At 37.8% G+C, this 18,174-nt stretch overlaps 1 protein-coding gene across 4 annotated transcripts in view; it reads left to right on the top strand.

Annotated features, from left to right (window-relative positions):
- Fancl (FA complementation group L) overlaps positions 1–18,174 on the top strand; it is a 68,479-nt gene that overhangs the window by 6,541 nt on the left and 43,764 nt on the right. For 2 of the 4 annotated variants that reach the window (XM_031342090.1, XM_031342091.1), the window contains exons 3-7: positions 3,264–3,322; positions 5,204–5,264; positions 7,379–7,400; positions 7,998–8,054; positions 12,237–12,337. In XM_031342090.1, coding sequence (XP_031197950.1) covers positions 7,395–7,400; positions 7,998–8,054; positions 12,237–12,337 — 164 coding nt within the window. In that variant the 5' untranslated portion in view covers positions 3,264–3,322; positions 5,204–5,264; positions 7,379–7,394. The remainder of the gene's footprint in view (positions 1–3,263; positions 3,323–5,203; positions 5,265–7,378; positions 7,401–7,997; positions 8,055–12,236; positions 12,338–18,174) is intronic. The other 2 variants (XM_031342089.1, XM_031342092.1) reach the window with 2 other exon arrangements.

The following is an 18,174-nucleotide window of genomic DNA, read 5'->3' as shown; positions in this document are numbered from 1 at the left end:
CTTGGACTTGAGCTTTGTACAAGGAGAAAGGAATGGATCGATTTGCATTCTTCTACATGTTAACCGCCTGTTGACCCAGCACCATCTGTTGAAAATGCTGTCTTTTTTCCACTGGATGGTTTTAGCTCCTTTGTCCATAGATTAAGTGACCATATGTGCGTGGGTTCAATTCTGGGTCTTCAGTTCGGTTCCATTGATCTACCTGCCTGTCACTATGCCAATACCATTGCAGTTTTTATCACAATTGCTCTGTAGTACAGCTTAAGGTCTGGGATTGTGATTCCACCAGAGGTTCCTTTATTGTTGAGAATAGTTTTGGCTATCCTGGGTCTTTTGTTGTTCCAGATGAATCTGCCAATTGCTCTTTCTAAGTCTGTGAAGAATTGAGTTGGAATTTTGATGGGGATTGCATTGAATCTGTAGATTGCCTTCGGTAAAATGGCCATTTTTACTATATTAATTCTGCCAATCCATGAGCATGGGAGATCTTTCCATCTTCTGAGATCTTCTTCAAGTTCTTTCTTCAGAGACTTGAAGTTCTTGTCAAAGATATCTTTTACTTGCTTAGTAAGAGTTATACCGAGGTATTTAATATTATTTGTAACTATTGTGAAGGGTGTTGTTTCCCTAATTTCTTTCTCTGCCTGTTTATCCTTTGTGTATAGGAAAGCCTCTGATTTGCTTGAGTTAATTTTATATCCAGCTACTTTGCTGAAGTTGTTTATCAGGTTTAGGAGATATTTCAGTCTTGAAGTGTTCATTTCTTGATATTATGGTCTGTATATAGTTGGTGCATGTTTCTGTGCTCTGCTCTCCTGGGCTCCATCATTACCCTTTGCTTCTCATGCTCTGTGTTTGTGTCACAGCTCATTTGGACTGGGGCCACAGATCTTTGGGGGTTGTGTTTTGCTGTTTGCAATAATTTGAAATTTCTGATTCAAGAATACCCTCTTCTGTTGGTAAAGGAAAATGCAGTTTATTTAATGATTTACTTAGGGGAGGGTTTGAGGGAGTGATTATACATAGTAGGTTCTTATTTCTGTCAAAAAAGCTTCAGTTTCCTATAGTTATTGTTTTCTTTCTAATGTGTAGTTTCCAAAGGGTGTTTCTGCCCTATCTTTTCCTGCTCTGACATGTTTTCAGACATCTCCTTGACTCTTTCTTTTTGCCTTTTTAAAAATAGTATCTCACTATGAGGTCCAGGAAAGCCTCCAACTCAGCATTGCCCTGTATGATCTTTCTGAGTGCTCGGAGTGACAGCCATGGCCACCAGCCGCCTCTCCTTGACTTGTGGTTCATAGTAAATCTCTTCCTTATTGTCACTGCTCGGTTCTCCTACAAGTCTTTGTTAGTCTTTTTGTAAGTATTCTTCTGTGAATTTTTAAAATAACACTTTTAACTCTCATTGCTCTTGGAACCCAGAATGAGCTCTACTCAAAAGTCATTTTCATCCCTGTTACAATTAATTACAGATTTATTGTGTTCTCCGACTTCTGGTTGCAAACATAGTATTTTTTGTCATTTTATTTGCTTATATTATTATTCACTCTAGGTTTTTGGGAAGGTTATGTCAGGACATTTATTTAGGTTTATGCACTCTTAGTACTTTTGTTATCTGGAAGCTGGAAAAATCTGCTTTCTGAGAAAGAGTGGTACCGTTCAGGTGCTTTAATTACAGAAATGCTAAGTTTGTATATTTTCTTGGAATAATTAAGTATTGGCCCATTTATGACACTTGGCTTTCTACAGTAACTGGATGTCCTAGAACTTTGCATTTATTCTTTCAGGTAAAGTAGAATTGTTCTGCTGTTTTCGTGTTCATGGTGAATTTTCTACCATTCTTACACCTTTGTGTGGGGTGTCTATGAAGTTAGGCTAAAGTTACTACATAATACCTCTTAGTGCTTTAATGAAAGAGTGAATTATTGTTACTTGACCTTTTGAAAAGGTCAGTAGTACATTTTGTTTCATTTTTTAAAAGGACATTTAAATGTAATGAAAGTCAGAACTGTGATATTACCATGAAAGTAAAGGTTATGGGGTGCATTTAATTGTGTTCCTCTCGTTTGGAATCTGCTTTGAGGGAATCTGCTAAAATTCCACACAGTAATTGTTTTTCAAGAATTTTATTACTCTTTTCATTTTATATTGTTGGAGTAAAAGATTACATTTCTGTTTGTCTTTTCTTGCTTATTTTTACTCAGATTCACATGTATCACCGAATTTAAGCTACAGAGTTTAGAATGTTTACCTATTCACTTTTGAAAGAAAGTGAAGCTAAGTGTGTTTCCAGAGAACACTCTTTCCTTTCCTTAGCCTCCTGAGTAAAATTTGCCTAACTACCAAATATTTAGATTTAAAAAATTAGTATATTGCCTATTTTATTTATTGAAGGTTCACTATATGAAATTGTTATAGAGTGCATGGGAAAATGTGTGTATGTATATGTGTGTGGGTGTATAGGCTTGTGCATGTGTGCATCTATATGCGCACACACAGGTGGACATATCTGCTTCAATGTATATATGTGTGGTACGCACATGTGTATGTGTAGGTGTGCACATGTATATGTGTAGGTGTGCGTGTTCATGAGCATGTCAGTTGCAGAGGACATTGGCTGTCCTACTTTATCATTCTTTCCTGTTTTGAGACACACTCTCTTGATCTTGGAGCTAGGCTGGAGGCTACCCTCCTGCCTTTCCTGTACAGAACTCTGGGGTGGAAGACTTTGTATATGTGTACTAGGATTATTCTTCATGATTGTAGAGCAAACATGCTTACATACTGAGACATCTCTCCAGGCCTTAAAATTATTTCTGTTTTATTTAAAAACCTAGATTATATAACAATGTATTTTCATTTTATTAAAATTTAGAAAGTTGAAAATTTGAAAGCTGAATATCTTTTTTGGTGAAATTATACTTTAAGAAATAAATTTCTATATGTTTGCTAACACTTTCATAGTATTTTTATGTCTTTTGCTTTGAAACCATGTTCCTCTCTTAATGTTGTATGATTTTCCAGTGATTGTAAAGTTTTCAAAATAGAATTTTGAAATATTACTTTTCATCAAATGCACTCTATCTGTATCTATCTATCTATCTATCTATCTATCTATCTATCTATAGATACTTTGTATTTTCCAAGTATGAAAAGTTTAGCTAAATTTGATGTCCTTTATAAATGTAGGAAAATATGTTTGTTTGACTTTAACTTTTCAGCATTAAGTGAAAGAAGGAAATTTGCACTTTTCTTTTTCACAGGGGAGCGACTTCCACCTCAGAATAGTGCTGCCTAAAGACCTGCAGCTCAGGAAGGCAAGGTGAGGTACTGTTTGCTTGGACACCTATGTTAGGGCACGGGTGGCCAGAGAAGTCATGACTCTGCTGGCTGCTGTTTCGCCTGAAGTCCTTTTCAGCACAGTGCCAAGATTCCCAGCACACTCTGGTTCTTCCAAAGCACTTTGTCTTTGTGAATCACTGCACTGTGACTTTTCACAGCACCCCCTTTTGCTGTTTGTTTTTATTGAAAGCAGTAACAACAGTTGTGTACACTTACCTAACAAGTTCTGTTTTAAGGGGCGACAGAAATGGTTAGAAGACTCACCCCTTACCCCACCTCCCAGCTACTCACTGATATTTATTGCCCACGTATAATTTAGTAATTTGTGAAGACCCATTCAGTTGCCTTGGACTGGGTGTTCAGAGTAAAACTGATGTGGGTGGGAACAGCTCATCAGAAGCTAGGGCTGGCAATGTCAGGGTCGCCACAAACCTCAGTTCTCTCTTCAGTGTCCTAGAGTTAGGGGAAGGACAGCAGAACCGTTTATGAGGAGAAGCACAGGATTATATGATGGTTCACAGGTAGAGGTCATTGGGTTTGTAGGGAATGAGTGACTAAAAAGGAAATTGAAAACTGGAAATTGGTACGTAGAAAAGATAGTTAGGTGGATACTGAAGCAAGATAATAGGTATTAAACAGCTCAATTCTTTGAGGAGATATAGCAAGAATAAACTAGGGAATGCCACAATAAAGGTACAATTAGTAAAAGACCGAGTTGGTAGCAAGGAATGGAAGCATATTGGCTAAGAATCTTCCCCTGGAGGAACAAATGAAAAAACTGCTTTGCTACTACCAGAGAAGATGTGGTGGGAATGGAACTTAGCACAAGAGTAGATGGAGTGCTGGGCTAGAAAGGAAGTGGTTTGGGAAACCTAGACTTACTTCCTTACTCACTCCAATCTTCCTTCCTTCCTTCCTTCCTTCCTTCCTTCCTTCCTTCCTTCCTTCCTTCCTTCCTTCCTTCCTTCACGGATTTTTGAGAGAGTGTCTCTCATGTAGCCCTGGCTGTCCTGGAACACTGTGTAGACCAGGTTGACCTCCAACTCAGAGATCCCTGCCTCTGATTCCCAAGTATTGGGATCCATGCTGGCCTACTGAGTTTTTTTGTTTGTTTTTGTTTTGTTTTGTTTTATGTATATGAATATTCTGTTTGTGTATGTCTGTGAGCTACATTTATGTCTGTTGCCCACAGACACTAGATGAAGACATTGATTCCCTGAAACTGAAGTTATGAACAGTTATGAGCTGCCATGTGGGTCCTGGGAATCTAATCTGGATGTTCTGGAAAAGGGACTCTTAACTACCAAGCCAGCTCTGCAAATTAAGACTTTCTAAGTCCAGATAATTAAAATAATTTCTTTTAAATAGTTACTGACCTACCTGTATTGTGTGAGTTGAGGTGAGCTGGTGGCAGTGGACTTATCATTATCTATATAATTAAAAATATCTGTTCAATTATATTAATCTAGAATTTGGAGGATATATGGTATATATATATATATGTACCATAGGCTTTTCAAGTATAAATTTGATATATTATGATCCAGACTTTGTATAATATCTGCCTATTGTGATGAAGTGTCTATTTCAATGGAAGTTTTTATTTAGCTACATTATACTTTAGCAAAGATGCATTATTAATCTGTAGCTTACTAATAGCAGTTATTTATGTTTGAAGTAAAATTGATACTAGCATTTTGAAGATGAGACTTTCAGCAGTATGAGTAGTTAATGTTTTTATTTACTTATTTGAATTATGCTTATATGATTCTTTTGATTGTATGTACATGTAAGCATTCAACGACATTTTCTTCTTGTAATAGCAAACAATGCACAAACTATTTTCCTGTTAAATTTTTAGATTACTGTGTAGTTGGCAGCTGAAAAGTATACTTAATGAATACCATCAAGTAGTCCAACAGGTAAGTCTGTTTAAAATCTCACACTTCAAATGAGGATAGAAATTTCTACATTTTCCCCAGTATGCAAAGAAGGGTTTGTTAATAGTTGAGTTTTGTAAGTTTCAAGAGCTTTAACGGTTACATAGTACATAAAGCATTTTCTGGAATCCTCAGCAGATTTTAAGGCAACCTTGGGGTTGGAAATTGATTTGCAGCCTTGAGACTTTTGGTTTTCAAACGTCACCAGGTCCATATGTGTCATGTCCCTATGTGATATTTTCTGAGTGACTTCTCTTCTGAACTTGAAGAATGGTGATAGGAATATAAGACTTAGGTTGTTTGGCAGTGATGGTGTTTGTAGTTCTAGATTATGATCAGGAAAGGACAAAAGGAAGTTCTTTAGGTTTATGTGACCTTTCATAGCGAGAGCAGCTGAGGAGCTGATGGTGGCTAAGGAGAGAGCTAGGCAGCATTAACTTAGTTATCCTTAGTACTTGCTGTACCATATTGGAAAAGTTCTTAAAGATTATAGAGACATTCTATAAGAAGTTATTACTGAAATAAATGAAAATAGCAGACAGTCTATTGCAGAAACGTACATGTTGGTAGAACTGCACTTTTTTGGATGATCTTTTCTTTTGTGTTTTTTTCCTGGCGTTCTGTGTTGATTGTGTGTTAAAGCTATGTTATGTGTGGTGCCTGACAAGGGTGTTTCCTCTCTATTCCGCATTATTGGGACACAGACAAGTGCACGGATGAACTGCTGAACTGACGAATGTGAGCTCTTGTGCTAGCTGTGTACGCTCAGCATCGCTTTCGTGGAATGCTCAGCCTGTGTCTGTTCTCTCTACCCTGCTCCCTTATCCTGGTGACTAGTGTGTGTCATACTTAAAAGTTTAAGAGTGAGTCCATTGTATAGCCTGAGAAATTTGTTCATAGGTGCCAAGGAAACAGTGGGACAAATAGCTCCCCTTCTCTGTGCTTATTCTGAAGGAAGAGGCCTGAAGTTGCCATTGCATTTTCTCCTTCCTTCCAGCTGGTCAGGGAAAGCCCTCTTCCACCATCCCTCCCTCCTTCCCTCTCTCCCTCCCTCCCTCCCTCCCTCTTTCACTCCCTCCCTCCTTCATTCCCTCACTCCCTCTCTCTCTCCCTCCCTCTCCATCTCTCTTCCTTCCTTTCTCTCTCTCCCTCCCTCCCTCCATCCTTCCTTCCTTTCTTCCTTCCTTCCTTCCTTCCTTCCTTCCTTCCTTCCTTTCTTGTTCCATTCCCAGATTCAGTTGAGAGTTACTATTTTTCTCTTACACTGTCATCAGTAAATGCAACCTAAGCAGTCAACAAACTTTTTATAAAAGTTAAATTGTCAGGTTTCGTGAACAGCTAAGCCTGGCCACATGTTCGATCTGACAGCAGCACCTACCTTAAGAGCCATAAGCAAAGGCCACACAGGCATGGCTGCATTTGAGTCAACATGGATTATCAAACACGGTACTGAGCTGGATGTAGCTGCTGGACTATTGGTCGCAGGGCTTTGCTATAAGTTGTTTGGTATAGAAGCAGCTGTGCTATAAGATTTACTATCCATAGGCATATGGTCCACCAGAACCAGGTCATGGGAATGGTTTACCTTTATATGCTGCACAGGTAGCTTAGACTTTTAATTTTCTCTCTGAAAACATGGAACAACTTTACATTTAGCTGTGTTCAGAGCAGTGTGTGGCCAGTAAAATGCATCAGAATGTAAAAGAGAAGGAAATGCAAGCAGTTTCTTTGCAAGCATTCTACGATGTAACTATTTACTCTATAGTTATTTTAAGAATAAAATATTTTGAAATGTTGGAACACCAGCTCTCTGAAATTTTCATTCTGTTTCATAGGGTATATCCCTTTTTGTCATTTCATTATAATAGCTATTATTTTTACTATTTGTTTCTCTTTTTGAATTAGGATGAGTCAGTTGTGACGTGCTGGCATCCATGATCTTAAAGGTCTAGAAGCAAAGTACATATTATTAATAAAAAAAAAAAATCTAGTAAATCTAAGTTACAATTTTATGTTATGTTTCTCTTTTCATTCACATCCCTTTCTTCTGTCTCTTTTCTTCTCTTTTTAAAATAATGCTTTCCTACATTTCTTAGGTCTTCCAGAGAAGGAATGGAGGTATGTGCACACTTTTAAGTGCTGTCTTCCAAGATTCACTACATTTCACACAGATAGGGTAGTCCTGGTTAGTTGTATTCAACTTGATTGATACAAACTTGAGATATAGGGGAGAGCAATCTCCATTGAGAAGTTGCTTACATCAGATGGCCTGTAGGCAAGTGTGGGGGGCATTTTCTTGATTAATAATTGCTCTTGCCCACTGTAGATGATACCACCTCTGGGCATGTAGTAGTCCTGGATGGTATAAGAAAGCAAGCTGAGAAGGCCATGGGGAGCAAGGCTGTAAGTAGTGTTTCTCTATGATCTCTGCTTTCAGTTCTTGCCTGGAGTTCCTAGCCTGTAAGATGGACTCTAGCTGTAAATGGAAACAAACCCTCTCCCCCTCACCTTGCTTGTGGTCATGGTATTTGTCACAATAGAAATCAAAGACAAAAGTTTTAGTCACTTTTTTCAAAATGAAGTCGGTGGGAATAGACATTATGACAAATGTTTCACTAATTAATGACTTTCAGATCTAGCTGTCCACATTTATTTTAGTTTCAATGAATGGAACATCCATTTCATGAGTTATTATCTGAAAATGTTTTAATTTAGAGAATGAAGCACTCCCCTGATCTAATGAGCTTCATGATGGAGTTGAAGATGATTTTGGTAAGAAGTTTTTCTAACACTTATTATATCTAATAAGTCTTTATAGTTTTTGAACCTTTTTACATGGCATTTATCTGTGTATTATATGTTTGTGTGTATGCATGTGTCTTATGTGGACATACTCAACTGTCAATTTTCTCAGTTGTGTTACACCTTGTCTTTGATATGGTGTGTCTCACTGATAAAGTGATTGTTGCCGGGCCAACTATTGAGCCCCCCAGATCTTCCTGCATAGCATAGGTACTTATTTCATTCCATCTTCAAGAACACTTATTTCTATGTTCTTAATGTTTACCAAATGGATGTGTAAAAAGACAGAAATGTTACAGAATCAGCTCACCACCTCCTCCCCCTTTTAAAAGAAGATGATTTTGTCATTTGATTAATTTCCTCTTCATCTCCCCACACCTAGGTTATGGGATATGCTTTCATGTCTGGCCTTTTAATATGGGTGATGGAGATTGAAGTCAGATTTCTTGCTTGCATGAAGTAGGCATACTTAATTAAATAGCAGATAATATAAGTGACTCTGTACAGATACAGAGTTCTGAAGGGCTTTTGCAACATAAAGAGCATGAGGTAGTTGCATTGAGTATCCTGATTCTATGACCTAACCTCAGCCTTTGTCATCATCTTCCTCCCCTAAGATTTTGGGAAGATATTGTAGTAGTTTAACTACAGGGAAACCTGGAATGGTATCAATTCCTTTATAAATATATCAGTTTATATATCTTTAGCTAAGTGCCTCTTGCCTGTTTCAACTATTGAGTAGTGGGACTGGCAAGATGGCTTTTAAGTAACTGGCACTTGGCCTGCAACCTGGCAGCTGAGTTCAGCTCCAGGACTCCCACAGTGGTAAAGAGAGGAGCAACCCCATGAAGTTGCCCTTTAAAGCTCACATATGTGCTGTTGCACATGTGATCCCAACACACACTGTGAACACATATGGGGAAAAAAGGCAATGATGGTCACTTTGAATACGTAATTATAGACTCCATGGACTTAAAGATATTCTTACACATGCTTTGCTCTTATTGGACTGAGGTGTCCCACTCTTGAACTTGGATGACTTGGATGCTCGTGTGAGCTTGAATTGATGCTGCCTCTCTTTTCCCTCTTGATCCTCTTTTTTCATGTCCGTTTCTTGTTGGACATAACAAGTCATGTGCCCTGTGAGATTTCTTTCATTACAAAGTGAGTATGTTAGCCATTCATAAATTCTTTCAACACCCTCCCCTAAGGGTAGAGCATCTATCACCTCCAAACAAAAATGTTTCCCATCCCAACCATTTTGAACATTGGCATGAAAACACAAATGGCAGATGTTACAGAGTTAGATTGCTAATCATAGTTTAAAATTTCTTTTAAGCTATGTGTATAAGAAATAAAATATGAATATTATGCTTCAGTTTTGGTCCCGCCTGAAAGATATCTTACTATGCACATGTAACTAATCTAAAATCTGAAAACAAACAAACAAACAAACAAACAAAAATCCTAAGCATTTCCCAAGCAATTTAGGTAAAGGATAATGAGGGTTTGTTGTTTTGTTTTGCTTTTTGTTTGTACTTTTCTTTGTAATCTGCCAGTCAGAACTCAGCATAGTTCTTTTGATATGAGTACCTGATGCTTGTACTTCTTACTGTGTCCATGTAGGGGTTGTACAAATGTCTTCTTATTCTTCAGTTAGTGAAGGTTGGTCAGTAGGTTTCGATGCATCTGCATCAATTTCTTGTCAGCTTACCTCCTAGGTGTTTTATCATCTACTGCTGATCCTTCTGTGTCTACTATTTCACCAGCATTTTTAAAGGATTTGCTTCTCACAAAGTTGTGTTTTACATTTTGTGGTACAGGGGATAAACCTCACAGCTTGTGTAATGTGTTGTCAAAGAATAATACCACAAATGACGAGGAAAAGAAAACTATCATTTAGATTTATTAACCAAAAATATCTGAATAAGAACCCTCACCATTATTTAGTTACTGTGAGGCATAGCTTGCACTAGAGCAACAAGATAAGAATCATTATTATTAACTCATGAGTTTTATAAGTTTGATTAGCTTTAATCCATTACAGTCATTTTCTTTCTGATGCTGAAAGTGTTCTATTTTTGGTCAGTTCAAAATGCTTTATATTGCCTCCTGTGGTCTTTTAATATAACCTAATCTTCCTGCTTTGTTATGTCAGTTGCTCTAGACATACTTATTCACTCTATTCTAGAACTGTAATCAGCTGCTCTAATAAATCTGTAGGAATTATTTGTAGTAATAATAATCATTCTTATCATGGGAAGTGGTGTCAGCTATCCTGGTCTACAAACCTGGTCTACAAACTCATTGCTGTTTCTGCTTCTCATTCTTTTCAGCAGACAGAGCTAGGGAAAATAATGATGAGTTCATAACAATGTTTCCATTCTCATTATTGTTTTCTCTTTGCGTTTATGCTTCTGTCTCTTTCTGTAAAATGTTGATTTCTAGTTGCATTACTTACTTATTTGCCAATTATTTATTTTGGTTATTGTGCTGACTAATTTTTTGTCTCGTGATAAGACACCTGAGAAGACTTATGTGAGAAGAGCCTTGATTTGCATTTACATTCAGAAGTTTCCGCTCACGGTCACAGGGCTCCATAGCTTCTGGGTTCCTGTTTGGTGTGGCAGATGATTATGTTTGGGAGATGAAAAGTGGCTATGTTGTGGTGGATTGAAGGCAGAGAGACTGATATAAGGACACGGACGAGACATGCCCTCCAAGGTCCTGCCGCCTCGTGACCTGCTTTCTCTAACCAGGCCTTGCTTTCCAATGCCCCATGGAGCTCTGAACTTATTAGGGGATTGACCCATTCCAGAGCTCATAGTATTTTTCATTGGGGACCAAACCTTAAGCACATGAGCTTTTTAAGGATACTGCAGAGCCAAACCACAACAGTTGTGTCTAACTTGTTAAGCTTCTCTTATCTTTGTTTGTATCAAAATTAAAATACCAATATTGCTGCTGACAACTGAAAGCATTTTGACATTTTTATTTTGTAATTCCTTTGACACTTTTTATAGTGTAAGGTGGTATTTACTGGAAACTTAGTTGTTACATCTTTCTTCCGAGTCTGTTCTTTTATCCTCATAGCAAGTCTTTGAAGTATATAATTGATAAAATGCTTAGAATCAGAATTATTTAGGATCAGCTTCTAAATTTAAATTTTGACTTATGAATTTGTAAACCCTAATAAAGATGATCAAACTTATGAGCTACATTGACAAACACAATATAGAAACTTTAAAAGAGTAAGGTCAAGAAACAGTTATTTCGTATCCCATAGATATTGGAGAAAAATTAGGAAATTTTGTTCTGGTTATTGTTTAATATGCAAATATAAGAACATGGGAACCAGAACAAGACTGTATCCTATTAAACTCTTACTATTAAAGCTAGCTATTGAATTGAAAGTTATGGCTCTGTTAGTCATTTAATTTATTAATTTAAACTAAAGTAATACCCTCTCACTTACCCTTGGCTTACAGAAATCTATTGTACATTTTCTGAATACAGGTGAGATCCTGTAGCCTGCCTTTCTTCAGAAATTGTAGACAAAGTTGATGATTTCAATACTATCTCGAATCTTGTCCCTAAAACTGTGTGGATGCTTAGTTTGTTTCTGAAGCTGTGCTCTCACTGGCAGTGACACCCTTGCTCACATACAATGCTCACATGAAGTCACTGGCTCTGGAACGTATTCAGGAAGCGTTGTAGCTCTCTGTGGCACATTTTAGTGATAGCTAGGGCATGTGTATTTTTTTATTATTGAGAACAGTGACTATTTGAAAAGAACTCTCCTAGGTGGATTATCTTATTTCCATCGGCTTTAAAACCAAACCAACTGTCTTAAGTAGGAAATGTTAAGGCAGTATTTAACCTCTTACAGAGGTAAGACTTGTCTAAAATGTGTGTTACTCTTTCTGAGACTTGTTTTTTAGTTTCCCTAGATTATTCCATGGAGACTCTGTCTGTGTGCCTGGTGTTATCCACCCTGTTTGGACAATACAACAGAACAGACCATCACCTGGGTTTTCTATAAAAAATAGCATTTCTTTTAGGTGATGAGAGTATTATGAATTTGTGCTTTTTAATTAGTTAATAACTCTCTTGTTAATTCCATAGCCAATTAAAATATTTTTCTTTCAACAGGAAGTTGCTTTAAAGAATAAACAAGAGTTGTGTGTACAACCACCTTCTTGCAGTTTCTGCAAAGACCTTCTTACTGAGATAGGAGCCATTGGTTGGGATAAGTATGTCTATCTAAAAATATATCTTATAAATGCCTTTGTTTCACATAGTGCAACTTAATATATTTCTGGCTGTTGTAGCTTGGTTTTATAGCTGCTTTTAGTTGATAGGGAGGATCTGATGTTTTCTTTTAATGTTGAGTATTTGATCCTGGTTGTTGCTTGCTCTCAGTTGCAGACAGAAACATTGTGGAATATTAACCTGAAAAGCTACATGTGATTTGAAAGAATGGAATTTTATACACACAAGAAGATTTCTCTTAATAGGACTTTTCATTAGGCACAGAATTGTATTGTGACTGTACCTGTTTGATGTTTAAAAGTAAAGCTCAGGGCTGGGTTATGCTCAGTGGGTCGAATGTTTGCTGTGCAAGCATGAAAGCTATGGAAGTGCTGAGTGGGTAGGTCAGTCCTCATGGAACAAGTTGATCAACTAAGCTAGCCTAATTGCTGACCTCTCTCCGTCAATAAGTAAGGTTGAGAGCTATTGAAGAAAAAATATAACATAAATATCTGGATTCCACATGCATGTGTACACATGTACATGCATCTACATACCATATATATGTGCAAAAACACAATAATAAATATGAATCAAAATGGAAATTGCAGTGATTTTTAGTATATGTATGAAGCTGTATTTGACTGTTATTCAGTTTCTCTTTCCTAAATATAAATATCCACATATATTTTAAATGCTTTTGTATTTTTCAGCAGTAAGTCTTCATAAATAAGGTTTGGAAAAATTATCTTGTTTCTCTGAAGGAAATAATAAAGAAACTTAGAATTAAGAAACTTAAAAGAAGGCTGGCCCTGGTGGCACACACCTTTAATCCAAGTACTTGGAAGGCAGAAGCAGGTGGATCTCTGTGAATTTCAGCACACCCAGGGCTGTATAGAAAGACCCTGTTTCAAAACACCAGAGAGAGAGGGAGAGGGAGAAGGAGATACAGAGAGGGAGAAGGAGAGGGGGAGAAAGGGAGAGAGGGAAGGAGGGGAAGAAGAGGAGAAAGAGGGAGGTAGGGAGGGAAGGTGAGAGGGAAGGGAGGGGGAGAGAAAATCATGAGATTCCATAGATGGAAATGTAACTTGTTAAAACTTCATCCATTCACCACTGAGAAAAAAGTGGCGGGTAACCTCCCTGATATTCGGTTGCTAAACTCAATTCTTAATGTGGACACATTACAGATCACATTGTTATTAAGTGTATTATAAGCTTGAAGCAGCATCTGAGCACATAGGCAGTTTAGGTCTGTTTGTAACTGCTACCAGCTCTACTTTCGTGTGTATTTATTATTCAGCTTAGGGTTCTTTATTACTAGATAAATCCAAGGCTGACTCAGGTGCCACTTGGAATGTGGAACTTTTCACCAGCAAGGTTTTTTGAAAGTATTTAAGACACTTCATTATTTTTATATGCATTGCTTCCTTGTTTTCTGAGTTTGCCTTCCAACCACTAGTTTATAGAAGCCAAACATCAAGTAGCATTTTAAGAGGAGTTCGTCATAGGTAGAAAGCCTATTTCTTGCTCTCCTCCAGCCAAGTAAGGTGCTCAAAGGAAACAAGGTCAAAGTGTAGAAGGTTAGGCCCCTCCCGGGCTGCTGAGGAGAAACAGGAGCCCAAAAAAGGTGCAGAATCCTCTGAGAAAAGGCCTGAGAATTTTGGCATCGGACTAGCTGTCCACCCTCAAAGAGATTTTACACCCTTTGTCAAATGGCCTCTCTGCATAGAGCTGCAGCAGCAAAGAGCCATCTCTGTGAGCTGCTCAAAGTACTGTAATGCCTGCCTTTAACAAGTTCCCCCAGGTCCTGGACCCGCTAATAATTACCTAGCTGCTGAAGCTTGCCCATGAACTCAGGGCAGAGACAAAATATGAGAAGCAAAGCCTGCTCGACTATGCCAAGGTGAAGGCTGCTGCGTCCCACCTAAAAGACCACCTACCTGACCATGACCAGGGGCTGCTGGTCTATGCTGAGAAGAAAGGTGCTGGCAGAGGGGAAGTTCCACCTGAGAGACCACCTGTCTTTCGAGCAGTGGACAGACAGTGCAGTTCAAGCAGGGGTCAGTACAGTCGCCACCTTAGAGAACAAGAAGGCTCAGCTGTTGGTGGCTGCCCACACCTTAGATCCCATTGATTTGGTGGTCTTCCTACCTGCCCTGTGTTGTAACATGAGGGTCCCCTACTGCATCATCAAGGGAAAAGCTGGGGTGGCTGATCCAGAGGAAGACTTGTACCATTACCTTCATACTGGTTACCTCAGAGAAAAGGTGTTCTGGCTAAGGTGGTGCAAGTTTAGGACCAATTACAATGACAGATTCAATGAGATCTGCCCACTGGGGAGGCAGTGCCCTAGATCCCAAATCTGTCATTTCGAAACTGGAAAAGGCAAAGGGCAAAGAGCTTACCACTAACTTTGGTTAAACATGCACTGCTAAGTTCTCTATACATGAATATATTATGAAATAAAAATACCTTTTTTAATAAACTGATACCATAACCTGGGAGCTAACACACGCACACACACACGCATGCAAAGTGTGCAAAGTGCTTCCCAATTTATTTTCATATAAGTTTGTTTTTAGGTGCAATCACAATGCAGTATTCTTATTACTATTAGAAGGCATTCTGGTGTTTTGCCCATGTGTCCAGCTTCTCACTGTGCTCTTTACAAATCCATACTTAGAACAGTTTACCCTCTTAACAACAGCTCATTGTTTTCTGCTTTCAGCATTGGATTTGAGTGGAGCATAAGTCTTCTGGTGTACTTCTGTGTATAGATGGGTCAGCCTTTATTTCAGACATAAATTTTATTTAGACTTCTTATTTTTTTGGTAACTGTTTCTGAACTTCATTGTCTTCCTCGCTAATAGCGATGGCATGTAGACTTGTACTTACAAGCCTTGACATTTATATGTTGGTCTCTTGCCAAAAATTACAACTTCACACCCAACTGTTACTAAAAGCATGATTGCAAGTAATAGTGTTTCAGAATAGCTAGACTGTTGAAGTATATATATTAGAATTATGGTTTCCAAATTGGATTTTAGAACTGAGAACCATTATTGTGGAGCCACTGATTTGTATTAAGAGGTCTTAAGTGCAGCCACCCTATGAGATGCCGGAAGTTATGTTGGATGCATTCCATTTTATGATACAATATTTTTGAGAAAGAATGAAATATAGTTTTTCTTTCCATATATTAAATGGAATATCTGCTCTTTTAATTAATCAGTAATATGAATTATTAATCAATTGGTTAAACTCCCTTAGCAATGGCTAGGAGAAGCCTCGTGTCAGATTTTTGGCTCATTTTAGAGTCATTTTGGGTAATTTGTATTTCTGTACACTAGTAATATTACTTTACCTTTTGTTTTCACATTTTTATTTTTCCAAGCTGCCACAAATTCTTTATAAGTAATATTAGAAATAAGTGTATTTAGTTGTGTGTCATCTCGGCAGCCACTCATTCTTACATCACATTGAGCTGTAGCCATGGAAACTGACAGGCGTCTGGACAAGTCCAGCTGTCCTCGTCCTTGGGCCTCTTTAGTATTCACTATAACTCTATAGTATTCACTAACTTTTCCTTCTTAAAACTCCTTACCATTGATACACATTTTTCCTTTCCTTTTCTTTAATTCAGTGTGGTTTAACAGGGCTTCTCTCTCTCTCTCTCTCTCTCTTTCTCTCTCTTTACTTTTCTTTTTTTCTTTCTTTTCTACTTAATTTTGAGCAACCCTATTTCTAGTTTGTCTGTCCCCCTCCATCTCTCCCTCTCCCTTTTTCTTGGATAGAGCAGTTTATTGTTTTTGTTATCTACAGTGAAGGATTAGTAGTTACGAGTTAGCAAATGTGCTCAGTCCTCTGTGTGCCTGATATCCAGCACATCGGCACACACTCCTGTAGGGTGTACCTCACTTTCACACACTGCTTTTTAACTGAAATTACCCATTTGGAATCTCTCAAATCCCCATGTTTCATGAGATCTGTACAAAAGCTAAAAAAGGATGCAATGCTGTTAATTTCCTTGAGTATCCATAGGGTAAGTCTAACGCTAAACTAACCCCTACTTAGAGACTAATTTATGAATAAGTAAAGTTATAATTTTACTGATTTGTTTGCTACTCCTAGACTCCTACCTTTATGGACCCAGTGGTCACATACTCCTGGAAATGTCCGTTCTTCCTTCTGTGCAGCTCTAGATTTTCTTGTTTCCTTTAGAGCCTTCGTTTTCACTGCTTGACTTAATGATTTCTAAAAAGCAAAGTACAGGAGTTTATATTTGGTTCTATCGGACTTCCTTATTGCCTTGAACTCAGTCTTTGTCCCCTTCTGTCTCCTCCCCCTTCTCCTTTCCTCATGCTCATCTTCCTCCTTGTTTTCTTTTTCCTTAAAACATTGTTTTTATTCACTGTCATTATTAATATTTTTCAAAAGAAAACTGCAGAGTGGCTTAATTTGGAGATAGCTCAGTCAGTGTTCCTCTGTCAGTGCTTCTTGGAGTCTGATCTTTAGTATTTGCTTACGTAAGCTGCAGCACTGTGCCCAATAGTCTTTTGCCCCAGGTTGGAAAGAGACTAGGGGTAGTACTTCCTCATCCCCCACAAGATTTATTTTCTAGACGGATAAAATGGGAACAGATTTAAATAGGGCTTGACTGAATTCAGAGGTGGTTGTTTCCATCAGTTGACTGGCCTGATTTCTTCCCTCCATCTTTTCTTTCAAGCAAGAGCCAAGTGTATTTGCTGACATCCTCCCCTACCCCCATTGGTGGATTTTAGACTCTAAATATTTTCTATCCACAAGACCAGTTTTCATCTCAGTTACAATCCATTTCATTTTTATTCTTTGGCAAAAATTTATCCATTTTTTTGTTTGCATTGCTTTTAAGAGTCACAATTCATGGGGTCTTCATTGAGATCTTGCGGGTATCCATTAGACTTCTCATCTCAGTTCAAAATTCTAACTAATCTCTTCTTACTGTTATGGGTTTCTAGATATTTTTCCTTTTTTAGTAGCTTTCTCCTGCTATTTTCATCCTATTAAGGGTTTATCAAAGGGAAAACTGGAAGACTGTTAGAGCAAGTTCTCTAGACATGCCTTTTTCTGTGTTCTGACTCTTCAAGTCTTTTATCTCTAATCCTCAGGAAGCCTAGAACTGAAAGTACTGTTAAGGTTTTTTGTTTTGTTTTGTTTTGTTTTGTTTTGTTTTGTTTGTGTTTGTTATTGTTGTTTCTTTGGCCACTTTATAGCTGTTCTTTATTTGGGTACTTTGTCCATATTTCGCTCCCTGTGCTGTACAGCCTTTAAATCTTGGCTATCTTTGCAATTCTTTGATGGTCCCCTCTTCTTCTCACTTTTATCAGGTTACTTTAATTAAGTAGTTCAGAAAAGTTCTGGTCCATAGTATTACTACATTTTAGCCAGACATGGGTTTTACATAGAGCTTTAAATGTCCTGACCTGATGGAATTAGGATGACTTCATATCCTTGATGGATAGTCATCAAATCTGGCGTTGGGTATCTTAGGGTTCTGTTCCCCAGTAGGATTTGAAATATATGTGTCTTTCAAATAAAATTAATCATAACAATGGGGCAAGGAAGAGGATCAAAACAAATATTGAAATGCTGTTGTAGCAATTCCAAGCAAGGTCATGAAGATTATTTGGGTCTTTGAGCCCTAGAGTCAGTCATTCTTTAGATACAAATGGTCAGAAAAGAGGAATCATTTAATTTCATTTTCAGATGTTTCCATGTTACCCTCTTAATGTTGAGGATGTAGAAAGGGCTTGGCACTGGGAGAAACAGCTGTCTTCTTGTTTATTTTTTAACTTTTAAT

This window comes from Mastomys coucha, unplaced genomic scaffold (genome assembly GCF_008632895.1).
Source record: "Mastomys coucha isolate ucsf_1 unplaced genomic scaffold, UCSF_Mcou_1 pScaffold22, whole genome shotgun sequence".
NCBI lineage: Eukaryota > Metazoa > Chordata > Mammalia > Rodentia > Muridae > Mastomys > Mastomys coucha.
The sequence above is the reverse complement of the archived record's forward strand: the minus strand, read 5'-3'. Positions and strand labels throughout refer to the sequence as shown.